Raw genomic sequence first — 20,329 nt, forward strand, 5'->3', positions numbered from 1 at the left:
AGCCTGGTATAGATGTACTAAATTGTCCTGCATTATTTATAGAATGTTTGTGTTTTATTCACTAAACTGTATTTTAAGAAACAAATTGCATAATAGTGAATGCAATAAATAGACCGGTTCCAACCTTATTTCTTTTTGCCAGCTTGTTTAATATTGTAGAGAATTCATTTTTTTTTTTTTTTTGTTACCAGTTAGTGAAAAAAGAACAGCCCTAGCAGTTGTGTAACTACAATCCCCATCATGCTTTACAGTGCCTGCTGCTAAGAATTGTCATTTGGATACTAATGTCTTTATGCTTTGACAGAATATATGAATGCAGGGTATCCTAGAACAGGGGTAGACAACCTCCGGCACTCCAGATGTTTTGGACTACACCTTACATGATGCTTTGCCAGCATTATGGCTGGAAGAGAATTGTGGGAGATGTAGTCCCCAACATCTGTAGTGCTGAAGGTTGCCAACCCCTGTCCTAGAAATCAGTTCTTCAGCCGCTGGAGAGCTACTGGTTACCTGGCCCTATGCCAATATGAGGCTGTCTCTGTACCCTGTGTTATATTTACAATGTTATGCCCAATTTTGCATTAGGATGTAATTTCACTGATTGTACTGAGCAGACACACCCTCGTGCAGTGTTACATTGTTACACCCATAAGTACATACCATACAGTATGTCATGGCCAGCAGCTGTCTCTTATCTCCATGGCAACTCTGGGCTGGGATTCTAACCCCTCCCACAAGTTAAAAGCAGGAAATAGGACTAGCCTGCCTTGGGTGACATGGACAGGGAGGGACAGGCAGGAATAAGAGACACACTGGGACAAACCCTGGCAGATGGGCTCAGGTATTGACAGCAAAGTGCAAGCCAAGGACTGACACAGGCTGAGCCAGCAGGATTCACAGGGGCTGGGACCCAGGCACCCACTGCCTTAGAGGAGGAGGCCACAAACTGGCAGCTTGGGTGAAGTCAAAAGCTCAGTACCCAGAGGGATTGTCTGGATCCAGCTGTCTGCAGACCTAGGAGCAGCCTGTCAGCAGGTAGGAAACTGCTGTGTGTATCTTGGCATGTAAAGAGGTTATAGACCAATCCCCTGCCATTTACATTTCTTTCTATTTTGTCTTCTGTTTACCTCTCCCATGTTTTTATGCATGTGTGCCTTGTGTATTTGTATTTGATTTGGGTCACAACATGAGACGCATTCTAAATGTTCTGGTGGATGCAGTGCCTCACCTCCCAGAACAGGAGGTTAAAGAAAAATAATACAAACGGGTCTGTAACATGTGGATAGCAAACATTGGCCAGTCTTTACTCCTCTTCTGGACTATGTTCCATATTATATTCAGCCAGAAGCTGCCATGACCAATAACTAGCCTATTTTTCTGGCCCAGCCTCGTAAGTGCGTATGAAAACAGCAGGTTATCTGATGGAATATTGGATTGCATAGGGCTCAAGCAGTGATTTCCCCTAGCACAGTGGGACACAGCTGTAGCTGGTTAAATAATGCTACCTGTTACGTGTGCATGGCTGCTGCCCACCCCCTACCACTCTCATCCATCTGCGTAGAATTCGATTTGAAATGTAATAAGGGTTGATAAATAATTAGTTTACGCCACACAGATGAATCGTGGTGTCTCCAGACTCACTGTCCCTCGCCCCAGGCTGCGTGTGTCTGTTCTTTCCTCGCAATAATTAGCTTTAAGTGGAAACATCAATGAAAGCAGCGCCCTTAATATACACTGAAAGTAGAACCACATCACCCTTTCTCCACAATTGTGTGATGTCAAAGTCAGATATGTTGATTATTTTTTGTTGTGTTTTTTTTTTTTTTTGTAGACTTTTGTATTTGGTTTTTTTTTGGGGGGGAGGAGGGGGGAATAAGAAGCATTTAAGATTCATCAATATTATACGCAGTGAATAAATATTACATTTTTGTCTAAAATTGCTGAATATAAAGCATAGCGAGTATTGAGAATTTCTACAAACCAGATATCGTGGCCCTATATTAGAAACTCACTTTGAATTCCTGACAATTCTGACCTTAGACTTCCGTAACGAACCATGAGTGTGTATATTCCACCAGTTTTACAACCCGATTCATAGCCTGTAGGAAAACTCCCGGAATGTAGGGAAAACACGCAAAATTAAATTTGCTGAGATTTCCCACAATCTCCTCCGCACACTTTTCATGACTATCACAATGCATGTGAGAAATATTGCTCAGAAAAATACATTGGTGTCGTACACAGAACTTTTCTGGTAGCAAAACAGAAGCAATAGTTGTGTAAAACCCAACATACCATAGCTCAGACTTCTACAAAAGCACAAAGATCATTTGTCGCTGTACTCTGAACATTTTTGGGCACAGTTCAGTAGGATATGAGTCTCACAGTTCATATCGCTATACAGTTCCTCTAATACCCAGATGTTCATTTCCAATGCCCTACCTGCTTTGCCACTTGGCTCGGCAAGTATGTCCCAACAACCATGTCTCACAATGCATAGCAACTGTAATATTTCATTGCAGTGAGCTAATGCAGTTTGCATCTGGATAGAACTGAATTGTGATGTCATTTGCTACCTTTTTGATAAATATTTAAACTGACACTGTAGGCACCCAGACCACTTCATCTCATGTCCCCGTCGCCGTAGTCCTGCAAAGTAAAACAATAATTACCTTGCAGGACTAAGACCGCCTTTAGTGATTGTCTATCAGACAGCCACTAGAGGCGCCTCCTGGATTCTAGCATACTCTGAGTCCCCTAGAGGGACTTTCCAGTGCCAGGAAAACATATCTGTTTTCCTGGCACTGCAGGGCCCCTCTCCCTCCCACCCCCCATCCCATGTTGCTGAAGGGGTTAAAACCCCTTCAGTCACTTATCTGAATCCAGCTCCGATGTCCCTCGGTGCTGGGTCTGTCTCCGCCCACGCTCCTCCCCCGGCGGGGTGATCTAATGCGCATGCGTGGCAATGGCTGCGCGCGTATTAGTCCTCCCCATAGGAAAGCATTATTTAACAGACAGCCACTAGAGAAGGCCTTAACCCTTTATAAAAACTGCAATAATTACACTTGCAGGGTTAAGAGTGGTGGGAGTTGGCACCCAGACCACTCCAATGGGCAGAAGTGATCTGGGTGCCTGGAGTGTCCCTTTAAATGACGTTGGATGTCAGGAGGATTGAGACAATGCTTTCCTATGGGGAGGGTCTAATGTGCCCATGATGCTCACCGCGCATGCGTATTAGATCCCCTGTCGGAGGAGGCGGAGCACCAAGGGAGATCAGTGCTGGAATTGGGTCAGTAAATAAAGATTTTTATATAATTTCTTTTTTTTTTTACTATTAACTATGTTCTATAGGGGAGAGGAGACCAGAGAGCACTATATTGTTAGGAATACAGATTTAACCTTTAAAATAAAATGGAGCATCCCATGGAGCATCCCATTTATTAAACAAAAAGTTATAATAGCTGTAAGTGATGTGCAATGTTTTATTCAATGGTATACTTTCCAGACAAGTGGCAGTTTCCCTTTAATACAAGTTCTGCATCTTTATTATATTTTTCTTTTTTATACCCTAACATGGTGTTAGGAGGCTGCGGGTGCAGTACCTCCAATTATGTCAAACCGTTTTCAGTCTGTATTCCTCTGCATCTATGGGTCACTTTCTCTGCTTGGGGAAATCATTGTTCATCCACCCAGGGGTCTAGGAGGATTTCACCCTAGCCATTTGGGTCTGGCAAATTGACACAGGCTCATTGTTATAATGGTGAGAGATCTAATGTATTTTTTGGAAAGTTATACTACAGTTCAACAAAATAGGAGTAGCATTCTTCAACTTAAAGGGAAAGAAAAAAAAAATTAAAAAGGGGGGAAAAAACTATTGTAAAGATATATATATATTGTACCCATAAAACCAGAACAGACAGAGAACGGTTGAGCAAATATTAGTGTCTTGATACCGCTAGGTAATGCAGGCTTTACTGAGCCTGGAGAACGCCATCTTGTAAATAAAAAAAAAAAAAAAAAAAAAAACAACATGTAAATCACATAGACTATAGCATTCAGTTTTGTGAAAAGGTTTTGCTTTGTGTTCTTGTTTTCTCTTTATGAGAAGGTTACAAATATGAAGTGATCTCGGTGTCTATCCACACAGCAAACTATCTATACATAATTCAGTTTTGTTAATTGAAAAAGGGAAGAAAAAAAAAGGTTCACATACATTTACATAACCAGTTGGTCTCACTCACACAATCAATTATCCCTGCAGCACAACTTAGAATTCCAAGGAGGCTTAAAGGGTGAGCTACACAGTCAGCCTCCGCAAGGCACTTGTTGAGAATATTCGAAACCCTGTAACCCACTTTTGTCATAAATTCTCATTTATGAGAAACATTTCATTTATCTCTTAGTTGTGAATTACGGATGTTGGAAACATAGTCTATCCATTAAGAACACATAATTTGTCATATACGCACGTTATATATAGTTTCAGGCACTTTATCTTTCCCATCACCCATGATGTAAATAATCCTGTTTTTCAGGCTCTTCCTTGTTCTTTGGCCTTTGACTGCCACTGGCAGAGACCTTTGCTTGTCATCACAATGGACGACTCTCCCCACCAGAACACTGGATGGATGCCGTACTGGGTCGCCCTGTCCCAAATCCTTGGGGTAGCAGCTTTAGCGGTGACCGGGACATGGCTGTCACATTACAGAGGGGGGTTTGCCTGGTCTGGAAATCTGCAGTTTAATGTCCACCCACTCTGCATGGTGTTGGGAATGGTGTTTTTGTGTGGAGATGGTAAGTACAATTGGCCTGGGAAGGAGGCTGGCAAAGATATTGTTTGATGGTAATATTGTGTCTGTCTGGAATTACTGTAGAAGCTGGGTCTTGCCAATGAAATTACACCTGCTCCAGAAATGAGACTTCATGTTGTCTGTAACAAGCGATCTTCACCAGATTTGCACAATGTCCTCAACTGCTTCTTCAGCCTATGGAATCTTTTAAATGAAAATAGTATGGGCAACATGTTTGAGAACCCGGGAAATGCTACCACTCTAAGGCCCACTCCCAAATGACCTCTTAATAAAAATCAAAACTTGTGTCTCTACATAGGTTGTTGAACAAAAATTTCCATAAAAATTGGTAATTCTATAACTCTTGATGTAGATCACTGATGTCTGGTGCCCTTGAGTGTTTTTGAGGAGGCTCCTATTTTGGCACTTTTGTTCATGGAAATTTTATGTCAACAAAGACAACAAAGAGACACGAGTGCTGGACAATAACACAGCCTGCTATCTCAAATAGTGAAACCAAAAAGAGACTGACATATTTGTCAGGCTTTCCGATGCTTTCACGAAAGGTAATTCCTTCACCAATGCAAAAAAAAAAAAATGCATGTTCAGGAGTCTATCAACTTTGACAGAGCTCCTGTACTCAGACTCAGACCCTCTGCCAGGTCAGCTTCCTCGTTACCACCAGGGACTCTGGAGCACTTTAGACCTAGGTGCTGAAGCTTGACTGGGGTCTCTGAGGACCTCTTTCACCGGACAAGGCTGCAGTGATCATAGCTCAGGAGACCTTCTCTCTTTAAAACAGAGACTATAGCTTTTCCCTCATGCATTAGATGAGTCGGAATGCAGGGTGGAGAATGACCTTTATTGTATAGAACATCGCTATTTATAGAGAACAGTGTTGACTCTCCCTGCAGGGGGTCCTCCATACAAAGCCATGCTTCCTGGCTATATTCTGTGGACTTAATTATGTTATCCCCAGGTAACACAATTGGCTCCCTGCTGTGCACTCAAAGTCCTAGAGTCACATCACACAAAATTTCCACCAGAACCAGCTTATCCTGGACCCACACAATATATCCCTGGAAAGCTCATCACCGAGCACCCTGATCAGAGAATCCACACCAGAGGGTGTGGGTTCCCGGGCCTCTAGGGAGACGCTCTCAAGCCCCTGGTATTCTCCGATGCCTCCTCGACTAGCCCTCCCTATAGGGGAGGGACCGAGCAATACCCGCTTAAAAATTGATTGGACCTCGGCACAGTCCCGATGTGAAGAACGGTTCCAGGGTATCTCCCAGTAAGGTGCTCGATATGTAAAATGAGTACAGGCGATCCCCAGAGATCGTCAAGTCTGGCTGGGAAGCACAGTAAGCATCCGGGCCCCCATGCCCCGCCCCACAGTGACAATAGCCCCTTTCAGGGGCTCTTGGGACCAGGCCCATTGTCTATGGGCAGAAGGCTGGCCTTCAAACCTCTCCAAAAGTGTGTGGCACGAGAGCTTCCATCACAGCAACTCCCTTCAAATGTTTGCAGAGTGTATTCTTCAGCAGAAAATGAATTCCTTGCAAGTAGATGCTAAGCCCAGCCCGGTCTAGCTTATATTACTCAGTAGGAGAGCTCAAGGTCTGGGGTCAGAAATGGATGAATATTAGACCATATGGAACACTGTGCCAGGGGTTTGCATTGGGAATCTGCTATAAGAAAAAAAAAATTTTCTGGTTTCTGATAAGGCAGCATTTTAAAATGTGATCAGTAATCTGGTTTCCCGATGTGACATCCTGTTTTAATGTAGCATTGATTTTCAGAGTGGGTGATGATCTTGTAACTCTAGCGAATTGAGAAGAGTACATGAAGAATAGAAAGGGCTAAATAACGAAGTCTTCTTGACTGATACCGAGGTGTTAAAGAACTGCGTCAGATAGGAGACAACCAAAAAGTGTAAAAAAAAAATCACAGAAACGCCCAAGCTACTGAATCTTGCATTTCATGTGACAAAAAGATGCCAGCACCCCTTCTACAGATGACCTACCTCATTTGTGCGTTCTGTGTGTTTATGACGAAACCCCCTTGTCCTGACTCCATCAATCCTAGTTTAGTGAATAATCCCAATTGAGTGGCAGGGCTATAAAAAAATAAATCTAGGACCTCCTCGGAGGGTATTTCTGTTTTCATTGTATCCATGTTGAGGTTCATCCTTCTGACCTTATATTCTGCGTAGTTTGTGGTCATGAATTAGTTACTGTGAGCAGCTTAGCTCCCAGTTGCCAATTAAATTATATTAAATCACAGTGCCTGAGTCAGAGATGAGCCCTGCTCAATCTTATTAAGCAATTAAAATAATTTCTCTTTTATTATTAACCACGTCTCGGTTATAAACCGGATTAGCTTTATTCATGCTGTACGTCAAGCAAGGGGAAGATGCGAAGGAGGGGACATGATCTGGATTTAGTATTGTCATTTGTTATGCCATCAGCTGACAGAAATATGAGGAATTAGGCAACACATGTATTACTGCATCCATTATCCCTAAATAATGCTGGTTAACTGTCACTTTATAAGACGACTCGGTGGACACATCCTGTTCAGACACCTACCTCATCTAAGGTTTACTAATTGTCTAATTTGTTATAATAATAGTACTCCAGCGAGAAGGAATGTTGGAACTGCCCCTAAAGTGTATTTGTCATAGGATATGGTAACATTTATTTTGGACCACCCTGAGTACAGGTGGCATTCTACTGATATATTGTTCCCTCATCCCCTGTTTGTTTCTTAAAGCACTCCTGGTGTATCGAGTTTTCAGAAATGAGACAAAGAAAGCAACCAAGATCCTTCACGGTGTCCTACACATCCTTGCGCTGATCATCTCCTTAGTAGGTAGGTAGCTATGGCTTCCTTGTGATTTGGTGAGAAAGGGGTGAGTGGTTTACACTGATCTTCTGTGAGTGAAGCAGACTGATCAAACAGCAGTTTTTTTAACTGAAGACCTCCCCTCTATTCCCCAGGAATCATTGCTGTATTTCAGTTCCACAAGTCAAGCGGGATTCCAGATATGTATAGCTTGCACAGCTGGTGTGGCATGGCGACATTCGTCTTCTACATCTTGCAGGTAAGATGCCGATACTTTTTATTACCAGCCCCCATGCCTCACTGTGTTTAATAATTCAGAAGTGTGAATGTATGCTCCTCTTACAGGACCTTTTTCAGAGATAAGTTTTCTAAAACTGTTACAGCAACCTAATCTCATTTAAGTTATGGAGTCAGCAGTATCCGGGTACCTCCATTCAGCAGTGGTTAACCCCAAAGTTGGGTCTCTGCCTCTTGGCTTTCTTCCTTCCTGAGCTGCAGAATGAGGCGTGTTCAGCCGGGCGGACACTTACAGGATTTATACATACTACATCTTGCCCTTTGTCAACACAACATGAGAAGATTCTGCAAATTAGTCCTCATTGCTGTCAAGACTGGGAATGCAAAGCCCATTTCTGGAGAAACAGCGTTGGCTCTCCCTGCAGGGGGTCCTCCATACAAAGCAATGCTTACCCTACAGTGCTATCTTTTCCTGGAAAGATAGAGCTGAGAACTGTCTCTGATCAGAGAATCCACACCCGAGTTACATTAGGTTAAAGTTACACCGGGTGCTATTATTCGTTGATCCAGCAACAAGTTCCAGGTGTACGGCAAATTATTCTCAGTGATTTCTGGGTAGAGGAGCGTTCTCAAGCCCCAGGTATCCTCCAATGCCTCCCAAATCTTCCCTCCAAAGAGCGCTCTATTTGAAAGTCAGGGGACCGAGCGATACATGTTTAAGGATTGACCGTCCTCAGTACAGTCCCAATCCGAGGAACAATTACAGAGTATCTCCCGGTCAGGCACTTAATGTGTTAAACAAGTCCAGTTGATACTTATAGGTCCCCTAGTTTGGCTGGATAGCTCAGTAAGCATCCAGGACCCCTCCCCACAGTGAAAGTAGTCCCTGTGTAGGGGCTGTTTGGACAGGCTCATAGCCTGTGGGCAAGTGGCTGGCCTTCAAGCTTCTCCAAAAGCCTCTGGCATGGGAGTTTCTGTCACAGAAACATGTAAAACATGTATATCCAATTAATAAAGCCAGCTTTTTAACTCCATACTGTATATTGTAAAGAGCAAGGCTAATCAACACCAACACGCTGTAGTAGTGATACATACTACCAATCCAAATTCTCATCTGTGTGCAATTAAATGCATGGACTGGAGCTAAAGCTACCATTTTATCACTGTACACCATTGGATATACCAACTAGTGTTGCATTACAGTTCCATGCTTTTGATAGCTAATGGTAGCTACTCATTATAAGCTGCTCCGTTGGTTATGCTTTCAATAGACTGTACAGCTAGCACAATTTTTATCTGTCTGCATATTCAGAGAAATATTTTGTATAGTACAGATTAATTATTATAAATCACAAGTCCACATATCTGGACAACGGGCAGGCAAAATATACAGGTATAGTGACAAATGTAGTAGTTTGTAAATGAGGACCCTACTTGAACAAGTTGAAAATGATAAAACAAAGGAAACCTTTGCCGAAATCTGTGGGGATTTTTCAATTTTTTTACTCCAATTAACCAATTCTGTTGTGGTTACAAAGTTGCATTGTGTTTCTGCCGATCATCCGACATTGGCCATAACACTCCTCTTTTCTCTTACAGTGGATACTTGGATTCGTCATGTTCTTTGTGCCGGAAGTAGGTTTTACATACAAGGCCAAATTTAAGCCGATGCACGTCTTCGTTGGTTTATCCCTTTTGGTTTGTGCCATAGCTTCATGCCTACTTGGCTTAACGGAAAAACTGTTCTTCTCAATCCCGTGAGTATCCACAGATATACATAACCCATTGCATTATTCAGGCAACATTTAAATGTGCTGCCTTACTCCTAGGGTAACACGTCTCGGCCTGATAACCTTTGGAGTCCAACTAGCTGCAGTGAAAATCTGTAAGCATGGTTATACCAGCTGTTGGGTCAGTTCACTAAACTGTGTTTAGAATAAGTGTAGATTTAAATTTGAAATAAGGGAAATTACCTTCCATTAAGATTATTTTAATAATAATAAAAGGATGGAAAAAAAAAAAAACCTTTAGAGACCATTAATCCCCAGCATGTTTGCATATGTCCTGATACCTGAAGTATAAGGTTTTTTTTTTGTTTTTTTGTTTTTTTACCATCAATGCTTAAAGGGACAGTGTAGGCACTCAGACTCCAGACCACTTCATTGACGTGGTCTGGGAGCTGTGACCTTTTTGCACCTAGTGCTGCAATCTAAAACATTGCAGTTCCAAAAAACTGTGGCGCCACGGATCCACATTATTTGTCCTTTTTCTGGGGAGGGGTTGCAAAGTATGCAAAGACCCCGAAAAAGACAGATCCATTTAAAGGGATCCTATAGTGCCAGGAAAACAAAGCTGTTTTCCTGGCACTATAAGGTTAATAGGTCCCCCCCCTCCCCCCCATCCCGCAAGGCTGAAGGGGTTAAAACCTGCACGCATTATATCCCCCCTATAGGAAAGCATTATGCAATGCTTTCCTCTGAGGAAAATCTGACACTGGAGGTCCATGAAGACATGCAGCATCAGATAATGGACCAAAAGTCTGTTTGGATTCCGGAAGCCCTCTAGTGACGGCAGACTTAGCGCTGCAATGTAAACATTGTTTTACATTGCAGCACCCACACTACTTCAATTAGCTGCAGTGGTCTGGGTGCCTACAATGTCCCTTTAACTAACCACCCTACTATATATACTCAACTTTTTTTTATAATTGTATTTATTGAGGGGTGTTTTAGCTTGAGGTGTAATCATCCCTTTAACCCCTTAAGGACCAAACTTCTGGAATAAAAGGGAATCATGACATGTCACACATGTCATGTGTCCTTAAGGGGTTAAGTATGTAACTTCCAGTACAGTAATGTGTTATTTAAACCGTTTATGTGAATTCGATAAAACTGGGGAATCCCTGCTTTCATATAAAGTTTCTGTTCTGCTATTTCCACGATGCATTACTTTTATAACCAAATAGAGCCATTGCAAATACAATCGATTTGAAAATTCCTGGGTATTAAAAGGTTAAATAATCTAGTAAAATAAACCGATTGGTGTACCTTTTCTGTTCTTCACATGCTATGGCGCTCTGTTAATGATACCATTGTTATGAGAAGGTGCCGCTCCACCTACAAAAAACTTGGGTTTGAATTAACTCAAACCACACACACAATGCTGACGTGTCCTTTCAATGGATATACGCTTGGTTGAACCGGTTACTGTGTATTTAATTGCTCTCCTGGTACAGTATGGACCTCATTTTATGGAATTAAATAACAGAGGGGCACTGGCTGCCAAGAATTTAAAGTGACACCCTAGTCTAGTTGGCCTATTGTTAATGTACTATAGAAAGAGCATTCAAATATGCAAAGAAAATTAAAAAAGGTCATATTTGAAGTACCTACATTTCCTAAAATGACGTGCAGAATCTCCAGTAAGTTCCCTCAAAAAATAAAACAGGCATTGGCTGCTGGTCCAATAACTTTCTACAGAGCTACATGGCAATGCTTTATTGGCACAGCAAAGATTTCTGGGAGTTGTAGTTCATTTGTTAGCTTTCTCCTGTAACATGTACATCAGTCGTTTTGGAGCAAGAAGGTAACCCTGCAACATGAAGTTTATATAGAAGAAATCTAAAGATTGTTTATTGATCAATGCATAACAGTTAGTGATGTCCCGAACAGTTCGCCGGCGGACATAGCGTGTTCGTGGTCGCGAATACGCGCGATGTTCGGTCCGCCCCCTATTAGTCATAGAGGTGGGAGGGTCTGCTGCTGATTGGCTGGAATGTGTCTGCTGACTGTGAGGTACAGGGTCAAAGTTTACTCAATGATGACGAATAGGGGGCGGACCGAACATCGCAGTCGCGAACACGCTATGTTCGCCGGCGAACGGTTCCTGGCGAACTGTTCGGGACATCACTAATAACAGTTCCTTATTCTATGCTGCTTTAATTATTAATGTTAAAAATCCAGAGTATTAACCTCCAGGGCAGCACATAGATCAAAGCTTTGTAAATATATCAAGCCTATTGTAGCTTGTTTGGCACTTGGAACAGTCAAGCGTGATTTGTGCAGAACCCGAAGGGCAGCACAAATCCTAAATACACCACTGAAAACACAATTATTTACCAGTACAATAATGTGTCGCACCAGCATACTGTGCTGATGCAGAGTTAGAAAAGATAACTTAGAAAAGATAACTTAGAATTAAAAATTATTACTCCATCGTGAGAAAAAAAACAAAAAAGGTGAATGTATGAAGCGCACAACTGTAAAAAATGACGTTATCTTGTTTATTTTGAAATCCTGTGGGTGCGCTCTTCACTTTAAATATGTTATTGTGCTGGAGTATGCACCTAGCAACAAGACTGGCCCAATATCTGCTCATTACATATGGTACATATTAATGACATTTCTCTGTGTATTATGCATATATAAATGTACATATTATAGGCATAATTATATATATATTCATATAACCAATACACACATTAATCTACATGATATATATATCCCCTATGTGTGTCTCATTCTACCTCCAGCCCCTCTGTGTGCCTCTTTGTCTCCCCCCAGTTCCTCTCTATGTTCCCCCCCTCCCCCCGTGTCTCTCCTTTCTTCCCCCTGTCTCTTTATCCCCTCTCTGTCTCTCTCACCCTGTGTCTCTTTCTCCAACCCCCGTGTCTCTGTATTCCCTTAATGTCTCTTGCTTCCCCCTCCCATTTACCAATAGAAGTAAGAGGGGGGCCGGCCGTGTTCCATGCTGGTGCCGCTGGGTGGCCGATCAGGCGGCACACTCACTAATGCTGACAGCATAGAAGGACTGAAGGAGGGAGCAGGTCTCTCTATCATGTTCCCTCACGGTTCCCATAATTCCAAGCACAGTATGATGTGGCTGTGCTGGGAATTGTGGGAGCCGCGAGGGAGCATGATAGAGAGACATGCTCCCTCCTCCAGTCCGGTAGGGGAGGAGTGTGGGCGGAGCAGAGTCAGCGCCGAGGGACATCGGAGCTGGACCCAGGTAAGTGACAAGGGCCTTAAAGGGGGAAGCTATAAACTCCTGAATGGCAGAGAATTGAGCAGTGAGACTGCATGGGCATGATTTATGCCCCAAAACTCTGTTAAGCTAAAGTTGTTTTGGTGCTTAGTGCCCCTAACCAATTTTGGCTTTGTATTTAGTGCACCCAAAGGTATGTCTCTCTAATACAAATGCGTAATAAGGCTGGAATACCATAAAACATTATATTCTCAGAATATAAAATGTAAAATCTACTTTTGATTTAGAATAAGATAAAAACCAAATATAAAAAATGCCAGTTTTCCTGATACAAATGTGAACATAATTACTGCTAAACACAAGTACTTCAAAATATATTCACATATTTGCCCTGATTTATCGTTTTGTATGCCCTGCTTTATAGGTCACACATTCTAAGGAGCACAATGCGGTTTTAAGACTTTCATTTTTCAGAAATTGGTATGGTACTGGGGTTTAAATCTAAGGGGAGGGATTTAGACATGTGGCTATCTTTAAAACCAATTTAAAGGTTTGTAGGTTTTTGTCTTCCAGTAAATTTGAGGTTACTTGCAGTTAAAATAAAAAATAGATAAATAAATGTGCAGCTAGATTGCATTAACGCAGCAATACTTGTGTATATAATACAATTCCGTGGTGATCCCAGTACAGAACACAAGAATTCTATATCTCTGCTATGTTAATCTAAAATGTTAAGTTCCATATGTAATTACCCACAATTCTCAGTGTAATGAATACATCTGTTAAAGGACTGATATTTAGCTCTCAAGGCTACCAGAAATGGCAGAACCCCACACCAGCACTCCTTTAGATATTGTGTGTGAAATGTGATTGGACGGTCTTTAAAACAATGCTGTCTAGAGAACACATAAGTAAACTGACTGTTTCTATTTCTATGTGTAAATGTGATATTTAATATAATGCCTCTCTATCTCTCTATTACAGAAAGGACTACTCGAAAATGCCACCAGAGGGCATTCTTGCAAACACTTTGGGCTTGCTGCTAGTTGCGTTTGGCACAGTCGTTGGCTATATTCTGACTCGAGACGAGTGGAGGCGTCAGCCACTTCCAGAGGAACAAGCGCTCTCCATTGATTTTAAGACGTTGACGGAGGGAGAGAGCCCGTGTGAGCCGTGACAATCCTATTGAAGCAGAGCTAAGATCCATCTTCCGCTTTCCCTCAGACAATATTTGTGATTGTAACGTGATGCTTGCTGTGGCTGGAGGCTTTGTCAATGTAAGATAACGGGTTTGTAATAGGGTGTAAGAGTGTGCATCTACATTGGACTCCAGGAAAGTGCAGCTCCAATAACTGACAACTACATACAGTAACTCCGTGACACTATATAATTTATTATCATCATACAGCCCTGTTAGCTATCAAAAGCCTAAAGCGACTTTTAGAGAAAACAAAAAAGTTTTTTTCGCTAAACCGTTAATTCCAGGAAATTGAAGAGGAAATTCACTATATTTAAGCCAAAATAGAAAGGACAACAATTTTATTTCCAGTCCTGCAAGTCTAGCCTATATTTCTGTAAGTCCGCACAACAAACTGTTTAGTAAATCAATCCTATATCGAATGCCATAGCAGGGGAGTGTCTTTCCTATGGCTTAAAAGGGAACTCATTGTAAAAGGAAAATCACAGGTTTACTTAAGCTTTTAGTTTTTTTTAAACTGGAACAGTAATATTTCTAATTGTGCTGTATCCTGCCCAAGGCCCATAACAAACTGCACAGCCCTCTTAACAACCAAAAAGAGCCACATTGTTCGTATAATCTTTGGCTAACGGGATGATGTATTTAGGGATGCCATATCTTAGACACAAAGGACACATTTTCTTTCACTCTTATAAATTGATGGAAATAGCTGTTCTGTGTATGTGTAGAAGTCAAATAATTCATGTAGTAAAGCAGGTGATAAATCGATCTGGAATTCTGCATACTACAAGGTAGTATTTTAATGTGCCCCCAATCAACATGATAAAGTTATGGATGGATATGAAAACTCTAGACATGGTTATAATGCATCCTACTTTAAGGCAGACATCACTTGTGGCCATAATTTGATAGATTTGCATCATCCTTTTAACATGTCTACCAAATCTACTACATTCCTAGGTGGAGATGTAAAGCATTTACTGCTAGGTTCTTATATCTAGGAGAGAAAAAAAAAAAAAGTATACTTTATTTTTTATTATTTCTGTAAATAAATTGAGGCCGTTATCAGGCACCACATTTAATATTTTGAGAAACTTTTACATTTATTTAAAATATCAAATATATATATAAAATATCAATATTAAATTATTTTCAAAATATTAAATAGTTTTAAAAAGCATATCTAAAAATATAGGCCTTAATTTGTTTGTTAAAAAGGGAATTTATTAAAAAATATATCTGGTGTCAAATCATTCACTCCAAAGCAGCTAAAACAGATACAATGTTCTGTTAAGGCTAAGTACATTGTTAAAGGTTACTCCAACCACCATGACCACTTAAGTTACTGGTTACAGTGTTTCTGTAACCATTTTTTGTTATAGAAAACATCCCTCCCTTTTCGGCATAAAGTGTGCGCATGCACTCTGAGGTGGCGTAATGGGCCAATCAGAAGCTTCTCTGTGAGAAGTCTGTGATTGGACTGTGCAAAGCCCCAGTGCAGTTGAAGGAAGGGTGGGTTTCAGTTAAGTTAAATTATTTATTTTGCAGGTTTTATTTTAAATGGAGGGAGGATTTCTCAATAGTGCCCCCTAAATGGAGGGAGGTTTTCTCAATAGTGCCCCCCCCCCCCCCCCCAAAAAAAAATGGTTGGAGTAACCCTTTAATGCATTGTGCACCTGCAAGAAACCTTGTAACAATACAAGTTGCCTGTGAGTGAATAAGAAACTGTTTGGTAATAGATGTATCTGTTGTGAGTCTCTTTTCCAAAGAATGCTGTATTTTTACTTTTTAAATACTCTGCTAAGTCTCTTGTTCTGTGTTGCACACAATCACACGATCTGTGCGCAGATTGTAGCCGACATACACTTTGGACTGAGGGACGGGTGACAGTAAATCATTAGAGACAATGTTACATGCCAAGAAGTTATGTGCCAAGTGTGTACACTGAATTTATGTTAATATTAAACATATTGTGATTGTAATACCTGCTTGTTTCTCTTATTTTCCAACATTCATACTATATTGCACCGTAACATTGATTACATCAGAGCTGTTGTATAACCTATAGCAATGCTTAATGGGAGTTAAAGAGCGGTCGCTCCGATACCAGGTGACAATGTGCAGAAAAATGTGAAGTATTTCTTGATAAAGGTCTAAACTGATTGAAATGCTGTCTTATGATGGTCATTATATTTCTGTTGAGGGATACTACACCCTCTAACCTCTACAGCCTATTGTATTGGCTATGGTGGTAATAGGCTGCACCATCATTCCCCGGTTATATGGCAATCCCCGAGGCACATACTAACCGGGTCCCTGTGCTTCATATGGCCAACGTGGAGGCTACACTTTACTAGCATGATCAAATTTGTTCATAATTAGATGGCAGAGATAGGCTGAATATTAAGCTTAGCTTTGTGAGGGGGCACCTTGAAGACCCCTGATTTTTGTCCAGTGGTTTGACCCATAGTTGGTAGAATGTCATACACAACCTAATGAAGCCATAACCTCTACAGCAGACCATGTTCTAAAGAATGAAATACAATTTGAGGACACCACCAGCAGTGAGTGGAAATTCTAATTCCATGTCAGTTTCACATTTAAGGCCAAAGTAGCTTAACTTGATGTAGAGCAGACTTCAGCAGAATGTTTCCATTCTCATATTGGAGAATAACCCTCAATATCTGGACGGAACTAGAGCAGATTTGGTAAACTACTCAAAGACTAGCTGTTAAATTGTTTATTCAATAAACAGTGAATGGCATAACTTAGACTAAGATAGCATGTGGTGACTGTAGGTGAATTATTGGCTAATTTGTCCTAAAAGTTGAAATGAACCATAATTTACACTCTGCTACACAATACTTGTATCTTGTTTTAACAGCTTCATATAACCAGTGACCGTAAAACTAAATTACTATAATAATGCAGGCCTATGAAGATCTCCACTTGCAAACAAAAATTCAGCATCATTTAAATGACCACTCCAGCACTATAACAACTTAATTGCAATGAAGTTGTTATGGTGGGAGAGGTCCGAGGTGCGGTCTTACCTTAAGTGGGTTAAATCATTAAATCAGTTTAATTTCAGAAGATGGCACCCAATTACGTAAGACAGCACCCTGGACCTCCTCACATCATAACTTCCTTGAGATTAAGTCATGGCGCTTGGAGTATCCTTTTTTGGCCAACTGTCAGCTGACTGATTTCAGCCTATCACAGTTACCCATTGCTGGAATTTATTGGTACAGCCAAGGAAGAGTAATTGCATCAAATAAGATTTTGAAAAAAAATCCCTTAAATCATTTTGTAATCCCTTAAGACAATTGCCTTTATGCGAACCCAGATACCACATTTCCTGGGAGCCAATGCCATGCACCATGTAACATTTTATATTCACACACATATTGAAAAGAAATGAGACACAGTGGTTTGATTCCAAGTGTAATTAACCATTTATAAATAAGTACATTTTTTTCTTCCGTCCCATACAGTTTTCTTGTTGAATTTACAATTAAAGTCTGTATACAGGGGCAGATTTGGGATGGAAGGAAAGATATTTCACATCTATCTCACATCTCACATGTACAGACAAGAAAAAAACGAGCAAGCAAATACAGCAGAAATGAAAAAAAAGAAAAAAGAAAAACCAGAGTTGTTGTGGAGGTGAGATGGGGGTCTTTTTAAATACCCCTGCACCTGGAGTGCATCCCCTCCGCCTCCTTCGTGGCCAAGCATCTGACATACATTGCTCCGCAGCGTAATACAGAATGCCCCGCTGGCTAAGGAGGAACGAGGAGCGGGAACAAAAATTATAAATCAACTTAGAAAGATTCTATTTTCCCATTTTGTTATTTACAAGTTATCACAATGCTCAAATCTGCTCCCACTGTCTCATCACCAAAGAGAAGGGGAGTGTGGGGGGGTGGAGGGCAACAGTGGAAAACAAAAATTTGAAAGAAAACAAAAATAACCTCGTCCCCCACCACGATCTGAGCACTGCAATTTATAAAAACAATGGTGGTGTTCTGTATATTAGTAAAGAGAACAGACCATGCATTAGATAGATACACTGTACAAGGAATAGTCCTTCTGACTTGGGGGACAATGAGGGCAACCTCACAAGGTACGTCCTGTCTTTCCAACATGTGCAATACAGCTGCAAATGGAAGGGAAGTGGGGGTGAGAAGGGGGTCTTAGGATGGCAAACAGAAAGCAGGTAATCACAGCAAAGAGGTGGCAATGGAATGTAAAACAAAATCCTTAAAAAAAACATCCTAACACTGTTAGGTTTACATTATAGTGCACTTTCGATGGATGGGGTTACCACTTCCTCAAAAGCATAGACAACCCATTGAGCTAGTCCCTTCACACACTTCAGATGTTGGCTAATTGTTAGATCAGCACAGTGGCCAAGAGAGACAGGAAGGAGGGGGTATGGTTATTGGGAATAGGGACTGCGGAGGGGTGGGGAATAGATCTCGTTAGTGCTACAGACAGCGATATCCCTGAACTATGACCCTCAAAGACCCAACAGGAAGGGCTTAACATTCACACACCATTTCAGACTTCCAGTATAAACACGCTCTGTTAAATGATCTGTTCCTGGCTGTGGGCAGATAACGGTAAATACACCTGAGAGAGTTGGTGTTTACAAACAACAAAACGTTGTTGTCTCATTATTGTGCGTCTGTGTAAAAAAAAAAAAAAAAAGTATGTATGATAATGCGCTAGTTGCATGAGATTTGATCGCCAATCCTTTGCTTTTTGTTTATGCTTTAAGTCTGGGCTACTTTAAACCACTTCACTTAGAACTATTGAGAAGCTCTAAATATGACCACTGCCAGAACCGCGTATCAGCATTATACAGGGAAAATGTCTTCTCATGGGGATTCAGTCTTGACTCATGTTTCACAAACCAGACCCCAACTTTGTAAAGTTATAATCCAACAAGAAACCTACACAAGCCTGAACGCCAACCAACGACACCGACAGTCCAGCGTGCTCAAGATCCACAGAGGCTACCTATCCAACACCAGGAGACACAACTGCAGAATACACAAGGCTTTAGTTAGGACTGCATTCTAGACAACGTCCCTGCTACTCATCGTATATATGTCTCTCGAGGTGCAAACAGTTCACAGTGAACTGGTACTAAGTGATGGGCAGTGATTTAGTACCTATATAAGTTATACTGGCTTGAGAAAGATAAAATACCAGCATGGCACAGTGCAAAGCACCATTCAACTGAACAGCTAAAAAAAATTGTAAAAAAAATTAACATGTTGCAAAATTAATAAAATGCACCGTGGCCATGACAATGTGTGGATGCAAAATATGTGGAATGCAAACGCTGTTTCAGGGAGGTAAAACAACATTGATATAAAGTTAATGCTTATTAGGCTTTTTTTTTTTTATAACTTATCTTAACCCATTAATGATGTTAAAAATATTTTAGGCCGTTCGAACGATAGTGGGACTTTAATGTTCTGGTGTGAGCAGGATTAAATCTCCGTTCAAATACGAGAAATTCATCAATTGGGAATAATACATGAATCTCTTAAATTTATTTTATGTTTAATTGTTTAATGTGTAAAAATTATTATAAGCAAAATGGAAAAAAAAAAAAAAATTTAAATACATTTTATTCATACTTAACGTTGTGTTAGGTATACATATAGGATTTTTTAAAAGCCCTTTTTGTCCTTTAAAAACTATATATATAATATGAATGGGTGTGTACACCTAAAGAGAAACCCTTTAAATACCAGGAGAACAAACACATGGCACGCATTCTAGATTTTGTTTTGGTTCAGAAGTTAAACAATGACCTCAGTGCTTAAGGGATTTAAAAAAAAAAAATAATAATTTAAAATTTTACGTTAAGACATTAAAATCTATATATAATCTATCAAAGGATTAAAAAACATTCACACAATTTTTTTTTTTTTAGCAAAGTATGTACAACAAATGCAACAATCGCACTGGAGGTCTATTCATGATCTGTGTTGCCGTTTGTATTCCTATAACTTTTTTAAAAATAATTTAGATATCTAGAACGAGTTATGTATGAATCTACATAGGGTAGTAGTAGAGTGATATTTTATTTTAATACTTGTGTGTATTGCCGATGATTTCAGAATGATTAGACCTACACAATTTACTAGAGATATTTACGGGGGTTTGTACTTGCTAGTCATGTCTAGCTTATAGATGCCACCATGTGGTGAAAAGGGTAACAACTTTAAAACAAGTTGCCAATACCCCAGTCCTA

General features: G+C 40.6%; 1 protein-coding gene across 1 annotated transcript; it reads left to right on the forward strand.

Annotated features, from left to right (window-relative positions):
• The first annotated feature begins 719 nt into the window (after positions 1–719).
• On the forward strand, positions 720–15,122 carry LOC134615027 (transmembrane ascorbate-dependent reductase CYB561). The gene is made up of 6 exons (XM_063459356.1): positions 720–1,035; positions 4,536–4,794; positions 7,566–7,664; positions 7,793–7,896; positions 9,474–9,631; positions 13,842–15,122. Exons 2-6 carry the CDS (start codon positions 4,596–4,598, stop codon positions 14,032–14,034), a joined length of 753 nt encoding a protein of 250 aa, XP_063315426.1. The 5' UTR covers positions 720–1,035; positions 4,536–4,595; the 3' UTR covers positions 14,035–15,122.
• The last annotated feature ends 5,207 nt before the right edge of the window (positions 15,123–20,329 follow it).

This window comes from Pelobates fuscus, chromosome 6, assembly GCF_036172605.1.
Source record: "Pelobates fuscus isolate aPelFus1 chromosome 6, aPelFus1.pri, whole genome shotgun sequence".
Taxonomy (NCBI): domain Eukaryota; kingdom Metazoa; phylum Chordata; class Amphibia; order Anura; family Pelobatidae; genus Pelobates; species Pelobates fuscus.

Coding starts and splice junctions, on each gene's coding strand:
- LOC134615027 (XM_063459356.1), top strand. CDS start 4,596: ATGGACGACTCTCCCCACCAGAACACTGGATGGATGCCGTACTGGGTC. Junction 4,795..7,565: donor GGTGTTTTTGTGTGGAGATG/GTAAGTACAATT, acceptor TGTTTCTTAAAG/CACTCCTGGTGTATCGAGTT. Junction 7,897..9,473: donor TCGTCTTCTACATCTTGCAG/GTAAGATGCCGA, acceptor TTTCTCTTACAG/TGGATACTTGGATTCGTCAT.